The following is a 19,393-nucleotide window of genomic DNA, read 5'->3' on the forward strand; positions in this document are numbered from 1 at the left end:
TCATCATAAAGAGTTGTCATAGACACTTTTGATACGATTTATGCAGTTCTTTCACTGTGAGATGCCTATTTTTGCTTCCTGTGTTATTTGAAGAAGGAATCAAAGACCACTAATGGCTTCATCGATCCTATTTACAGAGAAAACACAACATAACTTTGTTACATTTTGTTGGTTCATAATGTTCTCTTAAGCATAAACAATTTCTTTGTGAATATATATTGGATGCTTAACCTTTGCGTGAAGAAAATGTATGAAAGGATGCACTTCACATCTGGCAGGATTCTGAATTCATCCAGCCATTATACTTACATACTACTCGAACCAGACTTAGCATAAAAGTAATGAATGAATGTAGGATGAAAGTTGATGAAAGTTCACTGTTGCAAAAATGCTTGCAAAACAATCTTTTCCTGCTATCTGTGATGTATCTTTGCTTTTTGAAAAGCCTTGTAGATTTAAAAAAAAAAAAAAAAATAATATACCATAAAGTTCATTACATTTATAATATCCATTTGCACATTCATTAATATTAAATTTATTATTAATTCTAATTATATCTGATAAATAGGTAAAAAAAAAAACAAAACATTTCTTTTGACCTTACTCCATTTTTGGGAGATCTATGTTAAACTTTCTCAGCATTCTTTGGTATTGTCAACTGCAAAACTGCAGTTCTTTTGGTACAATAAGCAAACCTTTTGTTACAATCTGAGTGCTACCAAGGTTGAGATCACGTCTAAAACTATAAAATTCTTCAGCTGCTGGTTAAAAGCCCTGCTATATAACTATTATTAGAATTACCAACGTTGGACGTAAAAAATTCAAAACCTTTTATAATTGAGATTTATATGTATTTTATAATACTAAATGATGAAGTATATCAGTATTTACATTTCCTTATTTGAACCTACATTGTTCTTCTTAAAGTTTTTCTGAAAGTAAACATTGTCACAAAACTAGAAACTTTTTTCTAATGTATTTAGTGGAAAAAAGTTATGTTAAGTTGCACAGTTCATACTTATTCTGTTTGAGGATCAGCTATACTTTTAATTATTCATTAACTCAACAACACCATAAGTCTTCATACTCTCATATATTTAATTTTCATGTGTTCGGACTCGCTTTGTTTCCTTTTGGAAAGTTTTATGTAAAACTGTAACGGTTTTTAAATTTTTGCCGTTGAATGCTATTTTACTATTTTTGAGGGCAATTTAAGGCAGATATTTAAATGAGTCTCCAAATATTTTGAAATTTGACTATAAGTGTTATTATTATTTTTTTGATTGCTTGGTAGCATATCCCTTGTTCTACTATATCAGCTCATGATATGAAGTGTATAAAAATATAAAATTCTATATAGTTTGCATAAAATAGTATATTCTTTTTTTTTTTTTTTTTTTTTACAAGAGGATCAAAAAGTCTTTTATTGATTTCAAAAATTTTAATGAAATAATTGTAAAAAATTGCAGTGTGAAATTTTTATGATAATGTATTATATTTATTTTATCATTATAGTCGAGTTTTGTTACTATCTACTTGATGGTATCTAAAAATAGCTCATAACAAAATGGCACTGATAACAGAAAAAAAGGCTTGGTATATTTTGTGGTAATATGAAACTAAATTATCCATCATTGACAATAATCATACAAGTTAGGAACTTGTATCATTGTAATCCTGCTGATGTTAAGACATTAAGGATTAATATGAAAAGTTGTGAAGAAGCTGGTAGCATTGTTGACCTTCTGGGAATTGGCAGGCCTGCCATAATTGATGATATTGTAGATTCTGTTGTGAATCAGGCAGAGATATATCAAAGACTGAGTCTTAATATTATCAGTTGGTGATATTGAGAATTTGAAGTCAAGAATGACATTTCCTTTGTCAAGTGTTACTGAGCAACTATTAGAAAACGCGGAAAAGACTAGAATACTGATTTCACCTTCTTCAAGCTATTAAGGGGACACATGTTAAAATTTACTAGTATAGTATTATTCTTAAAGAGGCATGATTACTACATTTACCATTCTAAAGACTAAATTATGTTTGTTTAATTATAATAGTTTTCATGCAATAAACTTTTGTAATCAGGGAAAAACATTTTGGTCACCTTGCATATTACATCATCTGAATTTTATTAATAAATGTGATTTTTAAATGATTCATTAATGGCTGTGTTTTGATGTATTTGTTTCAGGCATTCTGTACCATGTCACATCTACACTTTAGAAATGACCAGAAATGATGCTGTCCTAAATACCCCTGAAGAGGATTCACCACCCCTTCAATCCCTTTTAAACTTATCTGAAGTCATATCTGAATATGACATGGTGCATCATATTCTTGACATGCTTATTGGAATTCCTTCAAGCACATTTATATATAATGATGTAAGTAGCAACATATTTCTGTGGAAATTCAGCTAGAAACCATGTATTTTAATAAACAATTAGGCTGTGTTCTAAATAAATTTTCCACTAGATGTCATCTGAAAATAAAAGCTAGTATTTTATTGCTCATTTTAATGTTTTAAGATAATTTAAAATGGCAACCACATACTATTTTTTATCACCTCTTAAAAAAAGTAACTTCTATATTGGGAGTAATATTTTCCTTTTAAAATGAAATCTTTGCAACTTATTAATTGATTAATATGTTACCATGCAGTGAACAGATACAAAAAGAATTTTGAATTTGAATGACATAATTTTAATAAAATGTGAATTTTTCTGTTTGATTTTAGACCTTGCACCTTGGAAAGTCTAAAGGCAAGATGTCTAGGCCTACAATTTCCAGAAAAATTTCATGAAATGAAAAGTGTCTTCATGGTTATTAACACACAATGAATGTGTTTTACAGGAAATTTATGAAGAATTATTTCTCTTTTGGAGAATTTTTGGAAGAACAGTGAAAAGAAAATTATTGAATTTCCTTCTTTTGATGCCAGAAATCTTTATCTTATCTTAACTTTATTTTCTCATCTTTCCACTAGGCACAAGCATAAAAAAATGGAAACCGACAGTGAATTACAAGATTCATCATCTATGTCTCAGTGCCTACATACCTGAGGGCCTGTCATAAATTCTAAAATTTTGTCCTAAATTTTGTTGCTCAGTGCTTTACCAAATTCTAAAAATTATGCCACCCTGGCTTTGGCTTCATTTCATATTATTTTCAATACTCCTATTATTAAAGAAATATAATTAGGAGTATCTTCTCTATATTCTAAGAACAAGCATTTATTTAGAATTGAAAATTCTATAATGAAGAGGAAATTCACTGAAAAAGAAACTGGTTTTATAAAGAGAGAGAAAATTATTCTTCAAAGGTACATTGTTGAAATATTAACAAATTAGGGGATGAAGCAGAGACTAGTGGGACCATTAGTTTTTTTATTGAAACAAATAAACTTACTAAAGAGAAGGAAATCGATGTGAATTAGCTAAACTAAACCATTAGTTTTTTTATTGAAACAAATAAACTTACTAAAGAGAAGGAAATCGATGTGAATTAGCTAAAATACATCAAAATCTCGAATAAACATTTTGTTGTTTGTTGTTGCTATCTTAATTTTTTTGTAGATTTGAAACTATAGTCATATAATTTTAGCATCATTATCATAAATTACAACTGCTGTAAAGTTTTCTTAGTGTTTTAGAAATAAAAAAAAAAAAAAAAAAAAAAAATGTAATTGTAACCATGTAAATCTGTTATCACTAAGAGTATCTAACTACATAATTTAATTATTTCTATTTACTAACTACTCATCCTTAGAAGTTATCTCTACATGTTAAGGTGAGGTATCCTTCCTTAATCTTTGTTGTGTTGATACGACACAAAACTGTGAAAATTAACATAAAAATTTATTCCTTGCAGCTAATGAGACTTAAAATAATACAGAATAATCTATCATTTTTAGTTTTTCAGTGGTTTAATGTAATTTGCTATTAAATACTGTATATTAACTGCATAACAACTGCAGCAAATCTGCATAAAGTTACATACTAATGCATTACAACACAGCATATCTTCTCTAATTGGGTCAGTCAAAGTGCAACTAACTTTCAACACTTGCCGTATCAATGTCAGGCAATCATGTCTGTTTTGATCAGCGGTTCTCTTTCTCTAAGTAAGCAATTGCAGTGGCAACGGCTAAGCTTTAATTATGAGTCATGCTGATTATCATTTTACTTCACAGTTAAACTTATGCCACTTGACATAAAATTTGCATATACAGTAGAAGCCCAGAAATCTGCAAAGCTTGGGACCAGAGGTTGTGTGGATTTTAGGATTTTGCCGATTTCAGGACAGAAAAGACAAATAATAATTTTCAGACTAAAAGTGCAAAATAAATAAGGTGTATTAGATACAGACCAAATTGGTCTTACAGAATTGTACTAACTACCTTGCTTGTTAATTAAATTATTATATATATTATTGCAATAACTTATTATATGCATTAAATTATTATTACATATATAAATTGATTATATTATTCATTGTATTATATATACACAGCATCAAGGTTTGTCGATTTTGCTTCATGCAAAGATTTCTGGTTTCGGATTCCGGTGTTAGAATCACTATTGCTGTAAAATTTCAACAGCTTTCTTTATTTTTCCGTATATCATACACAGTCGTGTCGCAATTCCGTACGATTCTGCTATAAACTGAGGAGTAGTAACTGTCTCCATCTTTTGCAGAATTTGCACTTTTTGCATTACCGTCAAAGCAACGTGTTTACGTTTTTCAATTTTGCAAGCAGTAAAATTATGAGTGTGTTTCTTATCTGTAATTGTATTAAAAAGGGCTGAAATTTAAAATATTCTCAATTTATCCTCAAAATATCCAGATTAAAAAAAAAGGCAGCACTAAATAATCTTGTGAAATAACAAAGCTCAGAAAATACAACAACGTGAATCGTGAACTTGAAAGAAGAGTGAATCATCTGCTTTTTTACCTCGATGCAGATTAGAGGGGAAAAACTTTTATCATAATGTCAATAATTTGGTATTTCCGTTATGACTCATTATTTTTCGGTAATTATGATGTCATTATTCAATAAGTATTTTTTCTTCGATATTTCGTAGTCATTGTTGCACTTTCTAGAACTAGTAAACTGAATGTTTATATTTTGAGAGGCAATACGGATTTCAGGAGTTGGCGGAATTCAGGTTGGCAGATTTTCGGTATTTCACTGTACCTCTGAACTGAGCGAGTACGTGCGTGATGAAATGAGGCATAAAAGAAAGAATTAGTATAAAGCTAACTATTGCAATTTAAATAAAAAGCCACTAATCTTTTTTAAAATATGTGAGACTGTTATAAATGTAAAATATAAATGTTTCAAGAAATTTTATAATTTAATGCTAATTACTTGAAAAAATGTGTGAAATTAATTTTGTTCTTGAATTTGTTTTATAATTAAGTTAAATATTAGAATATGTTTAATAACAATACATCCTACTTATAGATTTATTTTTTCCTTACAAATTACAAAAGTGAAGTTCAGCCGTAGATTGCTTTAGTTTATTCAGTTCCTATTTGCTTGATAAGTCTTTGATTTTTTTCGATTGATGATCCTTAAAAGTACTTAATTTCCATGTGCAGAAGTGTGTGTGAACCCTGTATAATTTTTAGTTTTGAAAAATAATCAGAATTTGATTAATTTTTATATTTTTATGTAACTTTTTTGATTCATTATTATTACTATTTTTTTAACAGAATACAGAAAGATTTCATTTGAAACCGGGAGCTCATCTCTTAAACTTATCTCATGGAAGTACATCTGAATTGATTTCTGAGTTTATAGACAATGGTACAATGTTTTATTCATTACAAAAATTTTCAAAATCATTTCAAACTGAAGGTAAGTTTTTTAATGGTTTGATGCCGTTAATTCTTTGACATTTTTTTATATTGAAAGAAAGTTTGTTTGTGAAAAAGTTTTTTTAACAGATTAATTAAAAAAATGAGACACTGCAAAATTTCGCGTGAAAAGCAATTTAAAATTTATTTTGATTGCACTTGTAGTTTTCCACATATTGTTTACAATTTTTTTTTTTTTTTTTTATCTGTATCATAAAAGTATTCAAAATATAAAATACTGATATTGGTATACTGAACTAATTTCTCCTAATTTAAATTTCCTTTAGAACAACTTTTCTAAAAAATTTCAAGGAAAAGTTTACTTCCATTAACAACGTAAAAATTTCAACGTAAAAAAAATAGTGTTTTAGACTCTTGTTTTCTTCTGCACTTGTTTTTATAATTCATGAACACATAACTTAATTTCTGATAAATCATCATTTATTTTCTGTGCCAATAGTATTTAATATTTTCAATGTTTTTAAGAAATTTTTATAAGTTTATAAAAAATGCAAATTAAAACATAATACATAAAAATTGCTTTTAAGACAAAGTTTTTGTAACATAGCATTTTTGAAAAAAAATATTTTGTAAAAAAAATTTTTAATGAATAAATTATTTTCAAAATAAGGTAACAATTACTAGCACTGACCAAAAAAGGCATTAGTAGTAGATAGTTTTGAACAGAGAATTTCTCATCACTAGTGTTGAAAAATCCTCAAACCATGCTTACAGTTGAAGGAAATGGAAGAATATCTGTGTATGAATGTTATGTAGATATTTATCTTTGGTTTTTTTCACCTGTTTTTAGAAGTACACATTCTCTGACCACATATAAATCATTTTCATACTTTTTATAACTATGCAGAATTTAGGTAGAGATTGTTAACAAAAATTATATGCTTGCTTTGCCAAAATTATATGCTTCCTTTGCCAAACATTTTACACATGCATAACACACAAAAATATAAACAAATGCATAAGATATAAACTCTTATCATATATAACATTAGTGTGATCAATGACAAATTATAATATTACTAATATTATGTATCTTGATCACTGCTTTGATTTTCTGCTTTTCCTGCATACATCATTACCTGCTCATTCAAAATAAATTTAATCGTAATAAAACTTTGTAGTGACTTATTATTTTTAATGTTACCTGAACCACAATATACTGTTTAATAATATTCTAATACTACCGGAAGTACCCGATTCCAGTTAGGTTAGATTGAGACTTATGTATCTAACAACAGAGATAATGATACTGCTGTAATTCCCATCTAATTATTGATCTTTGATGTAACAAAATCGGGTGAGGGTGTTTTCTTCTGTTATGAGTTTTTTTTTTTTATTTTTTTATTAAAAGAAGACATTTCACTTAAATGCATTTTTATTGTAAAGCTGTGCAATGTACAATATTTTGAGTTTTGCCACCAGGAGCAAACATGAACCCTTGAATCCTTGAACTGCTACATAGCCTTGAACATGCTATGTACAACTGATTGTGTGAAAAGCAAGGAGTTCCTAGATGAATACCAGAAACCTTAAGCGATTGACCTTGAGCTTTACTGATACACATTGCAAAAGCAAGATGCACTGGAAACTGAAGACGCTTGAATTCAAACAGCAGATTATTAGGAATCACGAGAATTTGTGGTATGAATACATCTTCTTCTTTTGTGCAGCCTGTTAAGATAGTTGCTTCAATCACATAAGGCATTAGACATTTCTCAAAAAATTGTGTACTAGTACAAAGTTTTGATGAATCTAAATTTCTTAGAAGAATTATCAGAGAACTAACTTTGAGTACCAGACTGTGTAGTGGCATTCCTGGAGGTTCTAGCGAGTTGAGAAATTACGTAGGATGTTGTACTGCTTGGCCAATGTCCACAACCATATCAACGGACTTGTATGATACATTTACTCAAGGTAACTGTTGTTGAATCTGTAAGTTAATTGTATTCACACTGTCATTTTTCAGAGCAAGAATAGCATTTTCACATAGCCATTTGTGGTCAATGAAATCGTGTTGAATATCTGGAAATGCACTAGTTTTGAGAGTTTCTATTGAATACAAAAATTATTTGGTATTGTGATAAGTCCATTAGTTGGATCAGCAACTATTTTTTCATCTCCAAGACTAAGTAGTTGTTGGGCAAATTAGTCAGTAGCTACATCACCCTGTAAGTGAACTTGCATGTTAGTCTTGAGTTCCAACTTATGAGTGTGTCTCCAGAGATATGAAGCTTTCAAGCAGGCTTTGAGTTTATCGGCCATCGTTCCTTTCGGGATGATTGGTATTGTTTGACGAAAATCAGCATCTAGAAGTAAAATGGCTCCACCCATGAGTTTTCCATTGTCGGGAAGTTCTTGAAGTGTTTAATAAAGAGCTTCTAATGCTTTTCTATGTGTCACTGTACATTCATCCCATACATTAAGTTTACACTCTGGTAAAACTTTGGTTTCTCCTGTACCTTTTCCAATATTATACAGTGGAGTTTCATATTGTGTATGGTTGAGTGGCATGAAGTGCCTGAAGAATGACAGAAATACCTGAAGAATGACAGAAATGCCTGAAGAAAGACTGAAATTGCAATTTCAGACTTCTGTTGAATTTTAGCTAAGAGTAGATTAATGACAAATGTTTTTCCTGTTCCACCTGATGTATTGAGAAAAATATTCCACCAACTTTCTTATTTATATGATCTAATATAGCATTATAAGCAGCCCTGTGATCTGGTAACAGTAATGGTTCATTTGTTGGTATGTACTCATTCAAATCGTTCAAGTTGTAGTTCATCTCTCATAGTATTACTCTGGTCAACTGACCATCAAGAGTTCTTAGAGGAATTGGAAAACCTAATTGTTCGAGATCTCTGCTAGCCATTGCCAGAGCTTTATCTTCAAAAATAATCATTGTTTGATTGAGGTGTATAATTAAAAATTTTAATTAAAAATTAATTTATTAAATTGTCAGGCATATAATTAAAAACTAATCCAATATTCTCTCTGTGAGCTTGTATGAGGATGTCTTCAGTTAAACTTTCTTTGTAGGATTCCCATAATTTTCCTGGGTTAGATGGACTGCGTGCTAATTGTAAAATGACAAATAGATTTCTAAATTGTGAAAGTGATTGAATCATAGCTGCTTCAGTCATCATAGCATGCTATTGCATATCATCTTCAAGTAAGCCAATTAGTTGACAGGCCTCCTGAAATGTCGCACATATCCAACCATTTACAGTTCTCAGAGCTTCAAAAGAAGTTTAACCTCTAATCGTATGAAGTAATAGTAGCAGGAAGAAGCATTCAAAATTATTTGGATGTACAGTGTAGATGCAAACCAAAGTGTTTGTAGCTCTGATGTTGGTATAGCCAGATGCAGTTACGTTTGAGAACTTTTTTTGATGCATTCCAAGTATAATATTTTGGAACCTCACAATATAGCAGTGTTCTGGAGAATTCATCTTCCTGGCATAGTAAAAACAAAAAAACAAAACAAAAAAAAAAAAAAAAAGGGGGGCAACGTTGTTTTGGGTGGTTCATTAATTCTTTCATGTAAATTGTCTTCTGTGAAGTAGTCACATTGTTCGTTTTCTAAGTGAACAGCTAGATGTATTACCACTGAATGTCACTCATGAAGTCCAAGAATTGCCAAACTACATTATTACTGCTGATGTATCATCCTAACTGATATTGTTCAATTCCTTCTTTTCCAAAGCCAAACATCGCTTGATTGCTACCTTTGTTAACATATTTTGAAGTGTATTTGATCAACTTGACCGAATTGCAACATTTGATATTAATATGAGCTTGAAAAATTTGGGAAAGTAATGGACAATATGGACAACCCATTTGTTTTTGATTTCAATTTGTTGAATTGTGTTGCCAATTATCATCTTGATTTTGGCTTTGAAAACACCATCCTTTGGTCTTTGCCTTCTATAGAGTGGATAACCATCTTCAGCTGTTTGTGTATCGTGTATAAGTTGTCTGCGATACCTTTTGGTACACTTTCCATCTTTCATACATGAAGATCCAGGATTGATACTACCACAGGGTCCATGAATTATGTTTTTCATGATAACTTGAAATAAATGGGGATCTTGTTGACAATCTGATATCTGATAGTTCTGCACTAGTAATGCTGTGTATTTCATCTGGTTTCATTTTGTCTTTCAACCATATCAATATGAGTATGAGAAACCTCTTTTTTTGCCATTCATTAGAATACATCCAGCATTGCACTGGTCTGAATACATGTCATTTAGTGATAATATTCATTAATTTTATAAGCTAGGCTATTGGCATAGCCATCATTAGCTATTCTGTCTCTTGAATGAATGTTTTCATCTACTCTAAGTTTCTTTTTGTTAAGTCGTACAGAACAAAGTCCATAATCCTGACTCGTTGGGACTTAAACAATTCCGGATTAGGGTTTTTTCTGGATTATAGATCATCAATTTAAATGTGGTAAGATGGCATGCAGAAATTATACAATTAAAAATATGAAACTGTAATTTATGAAATAAAGAGCAATTATGATCTAAAGAGTATCAAAATTTACAAAAAGAAAAAGCTTAATATTTATTTGTTTACTTTATTAAACATTTCTTTCAATGTAAGTTGTTTAAGTTGCTTTGTTTTTTGTGCTAATACTTTCTCTTTAATTCTTTAAACAGACATAATTTCTTGTTCAGTTACAAAGTTCTACTGTTCAAGTCATGTAATTGCTGTGTTGAGAATACCGACTAACTTGTCAATTGAAATTTTTTCGTTTTGAAACTCTCTGTCACTTTCTTCACTATCAGAAGCAGTATATTCTGGATCTAGAACTATATAACAGATTTCGCCGTCCGTTAATATTTCTTGACGCTGTCTGACCCATTAGACCATAGATCGTTCTGGATAATGGACATCCAGATTACGCACTTTGTACTGTATAAACCATAACCACTCACTTTCAGTTTTGGCATATATATCAACGATAAATTGATGGGAAAGGATCATCTAAGATATGATTTATGACCACCAGGTCACATCATTATTCTGTGAACATAAAAGTTTATGGTTGAAACCTTTTTGCAATTGATGGGTGTTCCTGTGGTTGGATCAGTCTGTATAATGAAAAAAAAAATATCCATCTTTTCTCTTCTGAAATATCAGTGGATATTGTATTAGCTTCCTTTTGTAGTTAAGTTAGTCACTCATAAAACGATTGTAAAAGACAAATAAACGTTTATTTAGAGATAAATCATACTCGTTACTTAATAACTTACACGTACGTATTTGTAAATGTACATAACATAACCTACATTCTTACTGCATTGTACTATTATACATTTCAAGCATACATCATCTGAATAAAAAATATAAATAGAACGATATCCAGAAGAACGATATCCAATAGAACGTAGCTGTTGCCATTTCTCAGTAGATATTCTGTCTAATAACAATGAATAATTTACAATTGTGCTTACATTCGACCATCCTGACTTTTCAAGTGTTCTCAATTAAACCAAATCTTAACATACATTAAAACAACAAATAAATAACAACAAAATATAATAATAAAAAGTAGAAGAAAAATGAAATGAAATATAATTAAAATATTTCAATAAGTCCTACTCAAAGTCTCTATAGCGCAATGACTTACGCACTGTTCGCTTGGGCCTTTTAAGTTCGTCATCGTCCTCGCCATAATTGTCATCGTCGTCATTACCATCATCATCATCATCTGCTTCTGCATTTTCCCAAGATTTTAGTTGACTTACATGAGCAGCTGATGCATAAAAGTGACCATCGCAGGCTTCTTCTAGTTGTGATATTTTGTAAGTGTCGCCTGGAAGTTCTTCTGTCACAACCATTGGACTACGATACTTAGGTTGAGTTTTGGTTGGTTCTCCTCTAGACTCTGAATTTCTTTTAACTACTACTATTTCTCCTTGTTCAAATGAAAGAGATCCCGATATCTTCTTGTCATACTAAGTTTTCATTTTTCCTTGCTCTCTAGCAATTTTTTCTCTGGCTTCTTTTTGTAGTTTTTCCGGTTCTTCCAAACTTCTGCTTCTTCATCAGCAAGTAATCTCAAAACTCCATCTTGAAATCGTGGTATATATCCATGAAGTATTTCACATTTTCCCAATAGTTTTATTGATTGTGTTATTCAAGTTTCTCTTAACTTCTTTAATTCCTTTGTCCCAATCCTTTTGATCTTTACTTTTCATTGAGGTTACTATCGTTGATAAAATTGTTCTGTTCAATCTCTCAATCGTACTATTTCCTTGTTGGTGGGAGGTTGAATTTAATGTATGAAAAGTTCCCTTTTCCTTGCAAAAGTTTTGAAATTCCTTTGAAGTAAAACAAGGACCTCGATCTGATATTATACGATCTGGTAATCCAGAGTCTTCTATGAAACTCAGCAATGGTTTCAGTACATTTTTTGAAGATGTGTTTTTTACAGCATACAATCGAATGAATCAATGACGACTAACTGTTTCTTTTAGAACTTGTGATGAAAGGTCCAAGATGATCAATGTGTATTGTTGCAAAAGGTCTACAGCCTGAGGGAATAGGATGCAAAAGACCCTGTCTTTTTCCACTTAGAACTTTGTTGATGAGGCATTCAATACACGCTGATATATGTCGATGAACATATCTCTTCATAGCAGGAAACCAGTACGGTTCTTTGATTTTTGAGACAGTTCTATCGACAGCAAAATGTCCCGTAAGATCATGAAACTTCACAACTATGCTTTTCCTCATGCTTTTAGGTGACGTATAATAACTTCTTCTTTTCTCTATCCTGCACAATACGGAACAGTGTATACCTTTTCAAAACATAATTCTCCACATTTTGATTTTCTTCTTTGGTTCTTTCACTTTGGTCTTTCTTCAAGATCGTTATTAATTCTCTTAACTTTTCATCTGCATGCAGTATCATAAGAATTTGTTCTTCTAAATTTAAGGCCAGACAAACTTCTAAATTATCTTCTATTAAAGAATGCATGGTATCTGATGAATCAATAACAAGCGCTCTACTGATTGCATCGATATGAGACATTTTAATCTTGTGGCTTGTGGCATATTTCAAAGTTATACTCTTGAATAAGGATACTCCAACGAGCAATTTGGGGATTGCTAGATTTCTTTGCATTCATGTAAACCAATGCTTGGCAGTCAGTAACTACCGTAAATTCAATTCCGAGTAAGAATTGTCGAAGTACATCTAGAGTCCAGACAATTGTCATTAGCTCAAGTTTACTCGAGTGATAATTATTTTCAGCTTTCGTTGTCTTCTTACTCACACAGTAGACAAGATGCCATTTGCCATCACTTCTGAGTTGAAGTAACATGCCAGCAAAATCCTCTGAGCATGCATCAGTATGGACTTCTGTTTGAGCTTTAGGGTTGTACAGAGCTAAAATTGGTTGATTCGTCAATTCGTTTCTCAGCAATGTAAAAGAATTCCCCTGACTTTCTTCCCATCTGAATGTTTGATTTTTCTTAGTTAGTTGAGTCAATGGTCCAGCTTTAATGGCATAATTTGGAATAAAGCTTCTAAAAAACTTGTTAAACCAAGAAATCTCCGAACTTCATGAATGTTTTTAGGTTCTGGGAATTTGATATTACTTCAACTTTTGATTCTGGCTTTATTCCGTTTTTATTGATGATAAAGCCTATATATTATATTTCTTGTTTGGCAAATTCACATTTCAGTAACTTCAGGGTTAGCTTTGTACATAGTTCTTCAAATACTTTAATTAATTTCTGAATCATTTCTTCCCAAGTCCTTGCTGGAACAAGTATATCATCAAGGTAGCACAAAACTTCTTTATTACATAATGAGGATAATGCATGATACATCAATCGTTGAAATTCTGCGGGAGTGTTAGTCAAGCCAAAAATCATTCTTTCAAATTGTGCACTTTCATCCGGTGTTACGAAAGCAGTTTTCAATTTTGCACTTTCAGTTAGTGGAATCTGTAAATATCTGTGTGCTAAATCTAGCATTGTAAACTGACTACATTCATGCAATTGTTCTAATAAATCATCTATTTTAGGCAGGTGAAGTTTATCCTTTATAGTTTGACTATTGAGATGCCTTTAATCAACAACTAATCTGTATTCACCAGTCTTTTTCTTTACTACTATGACAGGACTAGCATGGGGATAGTGTTTCTGTTACAATTCCATTTTGTTTCCATTCTTGAAATATTTCTTTTATCGCAGCTCTTTCAGAGGCATTTGTTCTATAAGGCTTCATACATACTGGCTTTGAACCTTCGATTTCCTTAATGTCCATTTTTGTAAGATCTGTGCACCCTAGTTCTGAAATATTTAGTGCAAAGCAATCTCTGTATTCATTCAGAAGACGCAGTAACTCTTGCTGGTGATCAACATTGAGATCCGAGCCAATTTTAACTTCGCCTAAACTTATAGGAAGTTTTATGATGTTAATATTTTCCCTGTTTGCTGGTATCGAGCTCAATTCAGAAATTTCAGTATTTAAACATAGTTCAACTTCTTTTGCTCTCCCAACGCATTGATCTTTTTGGAGCTTAATGCTTCTGTCACCAACGTTAATCATTGGTATACAAGTTTTGCCATTTTTAATTTCTAATAAACATGGTTGATACCTTCGGAAGGATTTTCTATCATAATTAATCCATTATTTACAAAATCTTTTTGAGTACTGATAAGACTGATCACGTTTTTCGCTAATTCATTTTCTTCAAGAGCTTTAAGGCAGACTCGATTTATTTTTTCATCAATTTGGAGGTTACTAAATAGTTCATCTTCCCGATATCCGAAGTGAAATCTGTTTCCTATTCTGCCATAAGCAATATGAGAGAGATCAAGCCATGTCTGTCCGATTATTAGATCAACTGTGCATCATTAGAAATAAGGTATATATTTATGCCTTGGCCTTTTACAGTATCAACTTCAATATTGGCTTTAATCATTCCTATAGAGGTCACTGCAGCACCCTTTGGTTTCCAAAACCATACAATTCAACTTAAACCAGATGTCAATAAAATGGTCTTTTACATCTGGAGATACTTTACGTTTTATCTGATCCTCTATGATAAGATCACTCAGTTTCTTAAAAGTATCTACTTTAATTCTACTTATCCATTCCTTAAAAAATTTCTTAACTCATATGCAAAATTCCGGACATTAATGATTCCAGTGGTTCACGAGGTTGTCAAAGTGATGGCAGTTTTACTTTGCCATTATAGCAGCATATACCTGGTGCTTCACCAGGCCACTTGAGTGCATTACAATATGAGTAAATCTCTGCCATTCGATCAATACAAAGTTAAGGATGATTATCATAATTTTTGGTTGGGTAGTATTGAAATGCTTCTCATTCCATGAATGTCCAACATTCTATTCATGATGTGGAAGATCTTGTTCAATCTTCCTCACCTCAACTTGCCGTTGTTCTAAAGATTCAGCAGCTCTCAAGTTACTTGCCTTGTGTGTTGTTCTCCAAGCCGAGTTGTTGTCTCTTTCTGTCTGTCAGCAGCTTTTGAAACAGCTTGTTTTGTGCATTTATCTCTATTTCGAATACTCCTTTGTTTTTGTGTGTTAGCAGTTCTTGAAGTTGCTAGTCTTTGTACATTGTTTGCCAAACTGAGTAGTTGTTTGTTCCGCTGTCTCAGCAGCTCTTGAAGTCGCTTGTTTTGTGCATTGTTCTCCAAGCCAAGCTGTTGTCTCTTCTGGTATCTCAACAGCTCTTGAAGCCACTTGTCTTGTTTTCCGAGTTTTTGTCTGTTTTTTGTCTTTTTTTCCCCCTTTCTTTTGTCTCAGCAGCTCTTGAAGCTGATGTGCTTCCTCCCAAAGAACTTTTTTTTCAGTGGCATCCTGTAATATTATTGGAATAAGTGGAAATGTTAGGAAATATTGTACAACACTGTAGTTTTTGATAAATAATAATGGAAAAGGCACCTATATATATATATATATATATATAGCAATATAATATATATATATAATAGTATATATATATATATATATACTATTATATATATATATTATATTGCTATTTATATATATATATATATATAGCAAGGGGAAAAAACTACGAAAATATTTTTACTCATGACATTATTTGAAAATTCATATAATAGCATATTACACACCATAAGGAATATGATGCATTGTCCTAATGCATAAAAAATACCAAAGAAACAAAGTAATATTGAATACATGTACCACAACTGACTACATAATCATAGAATCATATGGTATGTATATCCACATTATGTATGGGATTGCTATTTGAGTCAGCAAAAATAAAAACGAATACATCATTATTTTGAGGAAAAAATATGATTCATAGTCATACATTTTTAAGCCTGAGGCAGTATGGAACCCACAAAAAATTTCAATAGAAAAATAAACTAATTCTCTCTCATTATATCACCAACAGTGGTGCATAGTTTTTAATGATTTTGATCTTTCTAATCAAATGCTTGTTAAAGCTCAAGTTCCATCCAATATTGCACCTATATTAAACTTTAGTCCATTAAGTGTGGCAAAAAATTTATCATAATTGATCAGAAATCAATAATGCAATGGAATAATGTATTTAATGTTTGGCAATGATATTTTTATTTCATTGTAAAACTTTGAAACTTTTATTAACAAACTGCAATTTGAAAGTGAGCAGTGGCAACACTTCTTTAAATAAAGCAGATTTTTATCTCCATTGTGTGAGACTGTTGCCTCTTTTTTTTTTTCCGAAAAAAGTGGGCGTTGACCTTTCTCAGAACCCAGAAAAGAATTGTAGAAAGTTTGGTGACACAAGTGAATTGTGGATAGCTTTAGTAGTGACTGAGTGTATCGCGAACAAACAAGCAAACACACAGACATTCTGATTTATATATATATAGCTTTTACTATTTATATCTTTTAATGTTTAAAAACAAAATACAGAAACAAATGCTCAGGTTTTTAAAATTAAAATGCTTTTTGTCATAAGTTTAAATTTTATTCTTTGGGAAAAATATATTTTAATAGTGTGTCATTTTTGTATGATTTCTCACCGGTCTGAATAAAGCTCGACCCTTAATTCAGTTGGGTTTTTTAGTTGTTTAATGTAAATCATGCAATAGTTATCTACCTTAAGGGATGACCTTCTAAGGCAAAGTGGCTTTTATTCATGTTGTACTCAGGAAAATCGAAACTCTAAACAGAAAGCTCATTCACTAGGAACTGAAATTGGGATGAATTGGTTGAACAACTGTTAACAAATCTTATCCATATAGCTTGTAGTGGACCTATACTCTTTACACCTCCTGCTTAATTTACATATCATAGGTATTGTGAGTAAATATTTTCTTACATTAAAAAAAAAAAGTTTCTTTTCAAACTTTTAGTTTGCACATTATGCTTATGTGGAAGCATGTGCATACACTAATAATACTGTTAATACATAGTTTGATTTCCATTTCTTACTTTGTAAAGATATAAAATTTATATCGGCTTTTAAATGATGGAATCTGATTGCAAAGTTTTTGTTTCTTAGGTGTTTTAAAAATATGTTAATGAATTCTGCTATGCTCAAGTTTAGTAATGATTATAATAGATAAAAAAATTCTTAATTTAATTTATGTCTGTTTTTAGAATTATAGCTTACTTAATTATGCTAACTGAATGAGATTTTGTTTTTGAAGAAAATTAATTTTTTTATAGAATTATAGTAGTGCAGTATAAAAGGGAACATATAAAATTATACTTTTTTTTTTGGTTGAATCCCAAGAGACGTAGAAAAATGTGTATTAAAAAAGCATTATAGATTTATCAGTGATATGCATATTTTATCTAAAAAAGGAAAATAAAATCATTTTTTCATTATAATTCTTTTATTGAACAATCTGAACACAAGTTTCAGAAATGTAATTATTAATTTATTAACCCACTGAACGATGCATATTCGATTCTATTTACATTCCAAAAACTGCAGTAATAAAGAACCATGTGTGCAAAACTTTTTCCCGTGGCTAAAACTAAAATAGTTCTAAAATTGGCAGTTGTAAGATTTCCTCCTCCCTCTTTATAGGGCGATCAACAAATCGTTTCACCTAACTAATGGCTTTCATAGTATTAACCCTTTAACTGTCAAGTTATTTTGATGATTCGGGTACACAAATTGTCAAATTTTTTTATTGGAAAAATCAAATGTTTAGTACAAAATAAAATATACTTAAGTAGTTAAAAATTGATATTTTGAAGAACATGGGTAAAATTTTTAAAGTTTTGTAGCCACTGCATATTTGCTTGAGGCGGCTGCCACTCAACATGGCAAATGTAAAATTCGCTTCTAGTGGAGCATTATTTTCTAAAAATGAAAAAATTAATTTTTTTCTAAAAATAAATAAATGAAAAAAATAAATACCTATTAGTACGTATTAGTAAGTGAATACCTATTAGTAGTTCAGTAATTCAATCTTGTGTGGTACAACTGGAAACACTTTTCCAATCACAAACCAACTCCACAATCACTACACCAGAATCGTGTTTCCTTTCTTATGTTTTTCCCATTTTTATCCTATTTCGAACAACACACTTTGCACTGTCTTGTATGCTCACGTTTTACAGGAGTAGGAGGAATATGGGAAATGAAATGTCGTTCAGTAAGATGGGTAGGGTTATCTATTGTAGGTGGTCTGCCAACATTCTTTTGTCCAGAAGCTGCATCATCATATTTATGTGAAAGCTCTTCTACAACTTGGATTCGAAATTTTAAAAATGTAATACGTTTCTCAACTACATTTTTCTAGAGCAAGTATGAGTTCCAAAGTACCTTGTCTAGTAAATGTAAAAATATCTTTTTATAATATTTTTTCTGACGTTTTCGGATAGTTGGATGAAAGGATATTTCCTGATCACAGCGATCTACACCACTCATAGTTAGACTGTAGTCAGAAACAATCTTCGGCTTGAGTATATCTTCATTTTTTTTTTTTTTTTATTTTTGAGGCTGACCATGGAAGTATCATAAATACTGCTCATCAAACACACATCCTTCATCTTCGGTTGAAGAATCTAAATCATCTATATAACATTTCAAAGAACTAGATGCCATTTTACAACAAAAAGATCCCGTGCACTTTGAACTTATAACCTCTAACCTTTGAAATCTTCAGTAAAGTGCTGTCATCTATTGAATTGAGCACACATTAACTTTTCCCGAGATACAGTCGGGTTTGACAAAGAGATGAAGCCAAAATGAACGTCTCCCGATATATATTCGGGTATAACAATACGATGCACTCTAAAAAAATTACCCCGAGAAATACTCGGATGTGACATTTTCGAACACCAAATCTCGGGCATGACAGTTAAAAAGTTAAACTGTTGTTCACTGATTAGTGCCTAGAGGCAATAAAGGTGGTGTCTTATTGAGGATGAAGCAGGCTCTGTCTACATGCTTTGGCCAGAAGAATTTTTTTTTTTTTTTTTTTGTGGAAATCTAAAAACACAAAAGGGAGGTTCCTATTACCTTGCT

At 31.1% G+C, this 19,393-nt stretch overlaps 1 protein-coding gene across 5 annotated transcripts in view; it reads left to right on the plus strand.

The window, feature by feature from the left end:
* Window positions 1-19,393, plus strand: part of LOC118198542 (uncharacterized) — a 211,667-nt gene that overhangs the window by 74,246 nt on the left and 118,028 nt on the right. For all 5 annotated transcript variants that reach the window (XR_015040678.1, XM_085814991.1, XM_085814990.1 and 2 more), the window contains 2 exons: window positions 2,198-2,390; window positions 5,725-5,869. Coding sequence is in view for 4 of the 5 variants with exons in the window: in XM_085814991.1 (XP_085671117.1) it covers window positions 2,198-2,390; window positions 5,725-5,869 (338 nt within the window). In the remaining variant the exon portion in view is untranslated. The remainder of the gene's footprint in view (window positions 1-2,197; window positions 2,391-5,724; window positions 5,870-19,393) is intronic.

The sequence above is a fragment of the Stegodyphus dumicola genome, chromosome 4, assembly GCF_044657685.1.
Source record: "Stegodyphus dumicola isolate Sdum_Otavi_A_Nest chromosome 4, ASM4465768v1".
Classification (NCBI taxonomy): Eukaryota; Metazoa; Arthropoda; class Arachnida; order Araneae; family Eresidae; genus Stegodyphus; species Stegodyphus dumicola.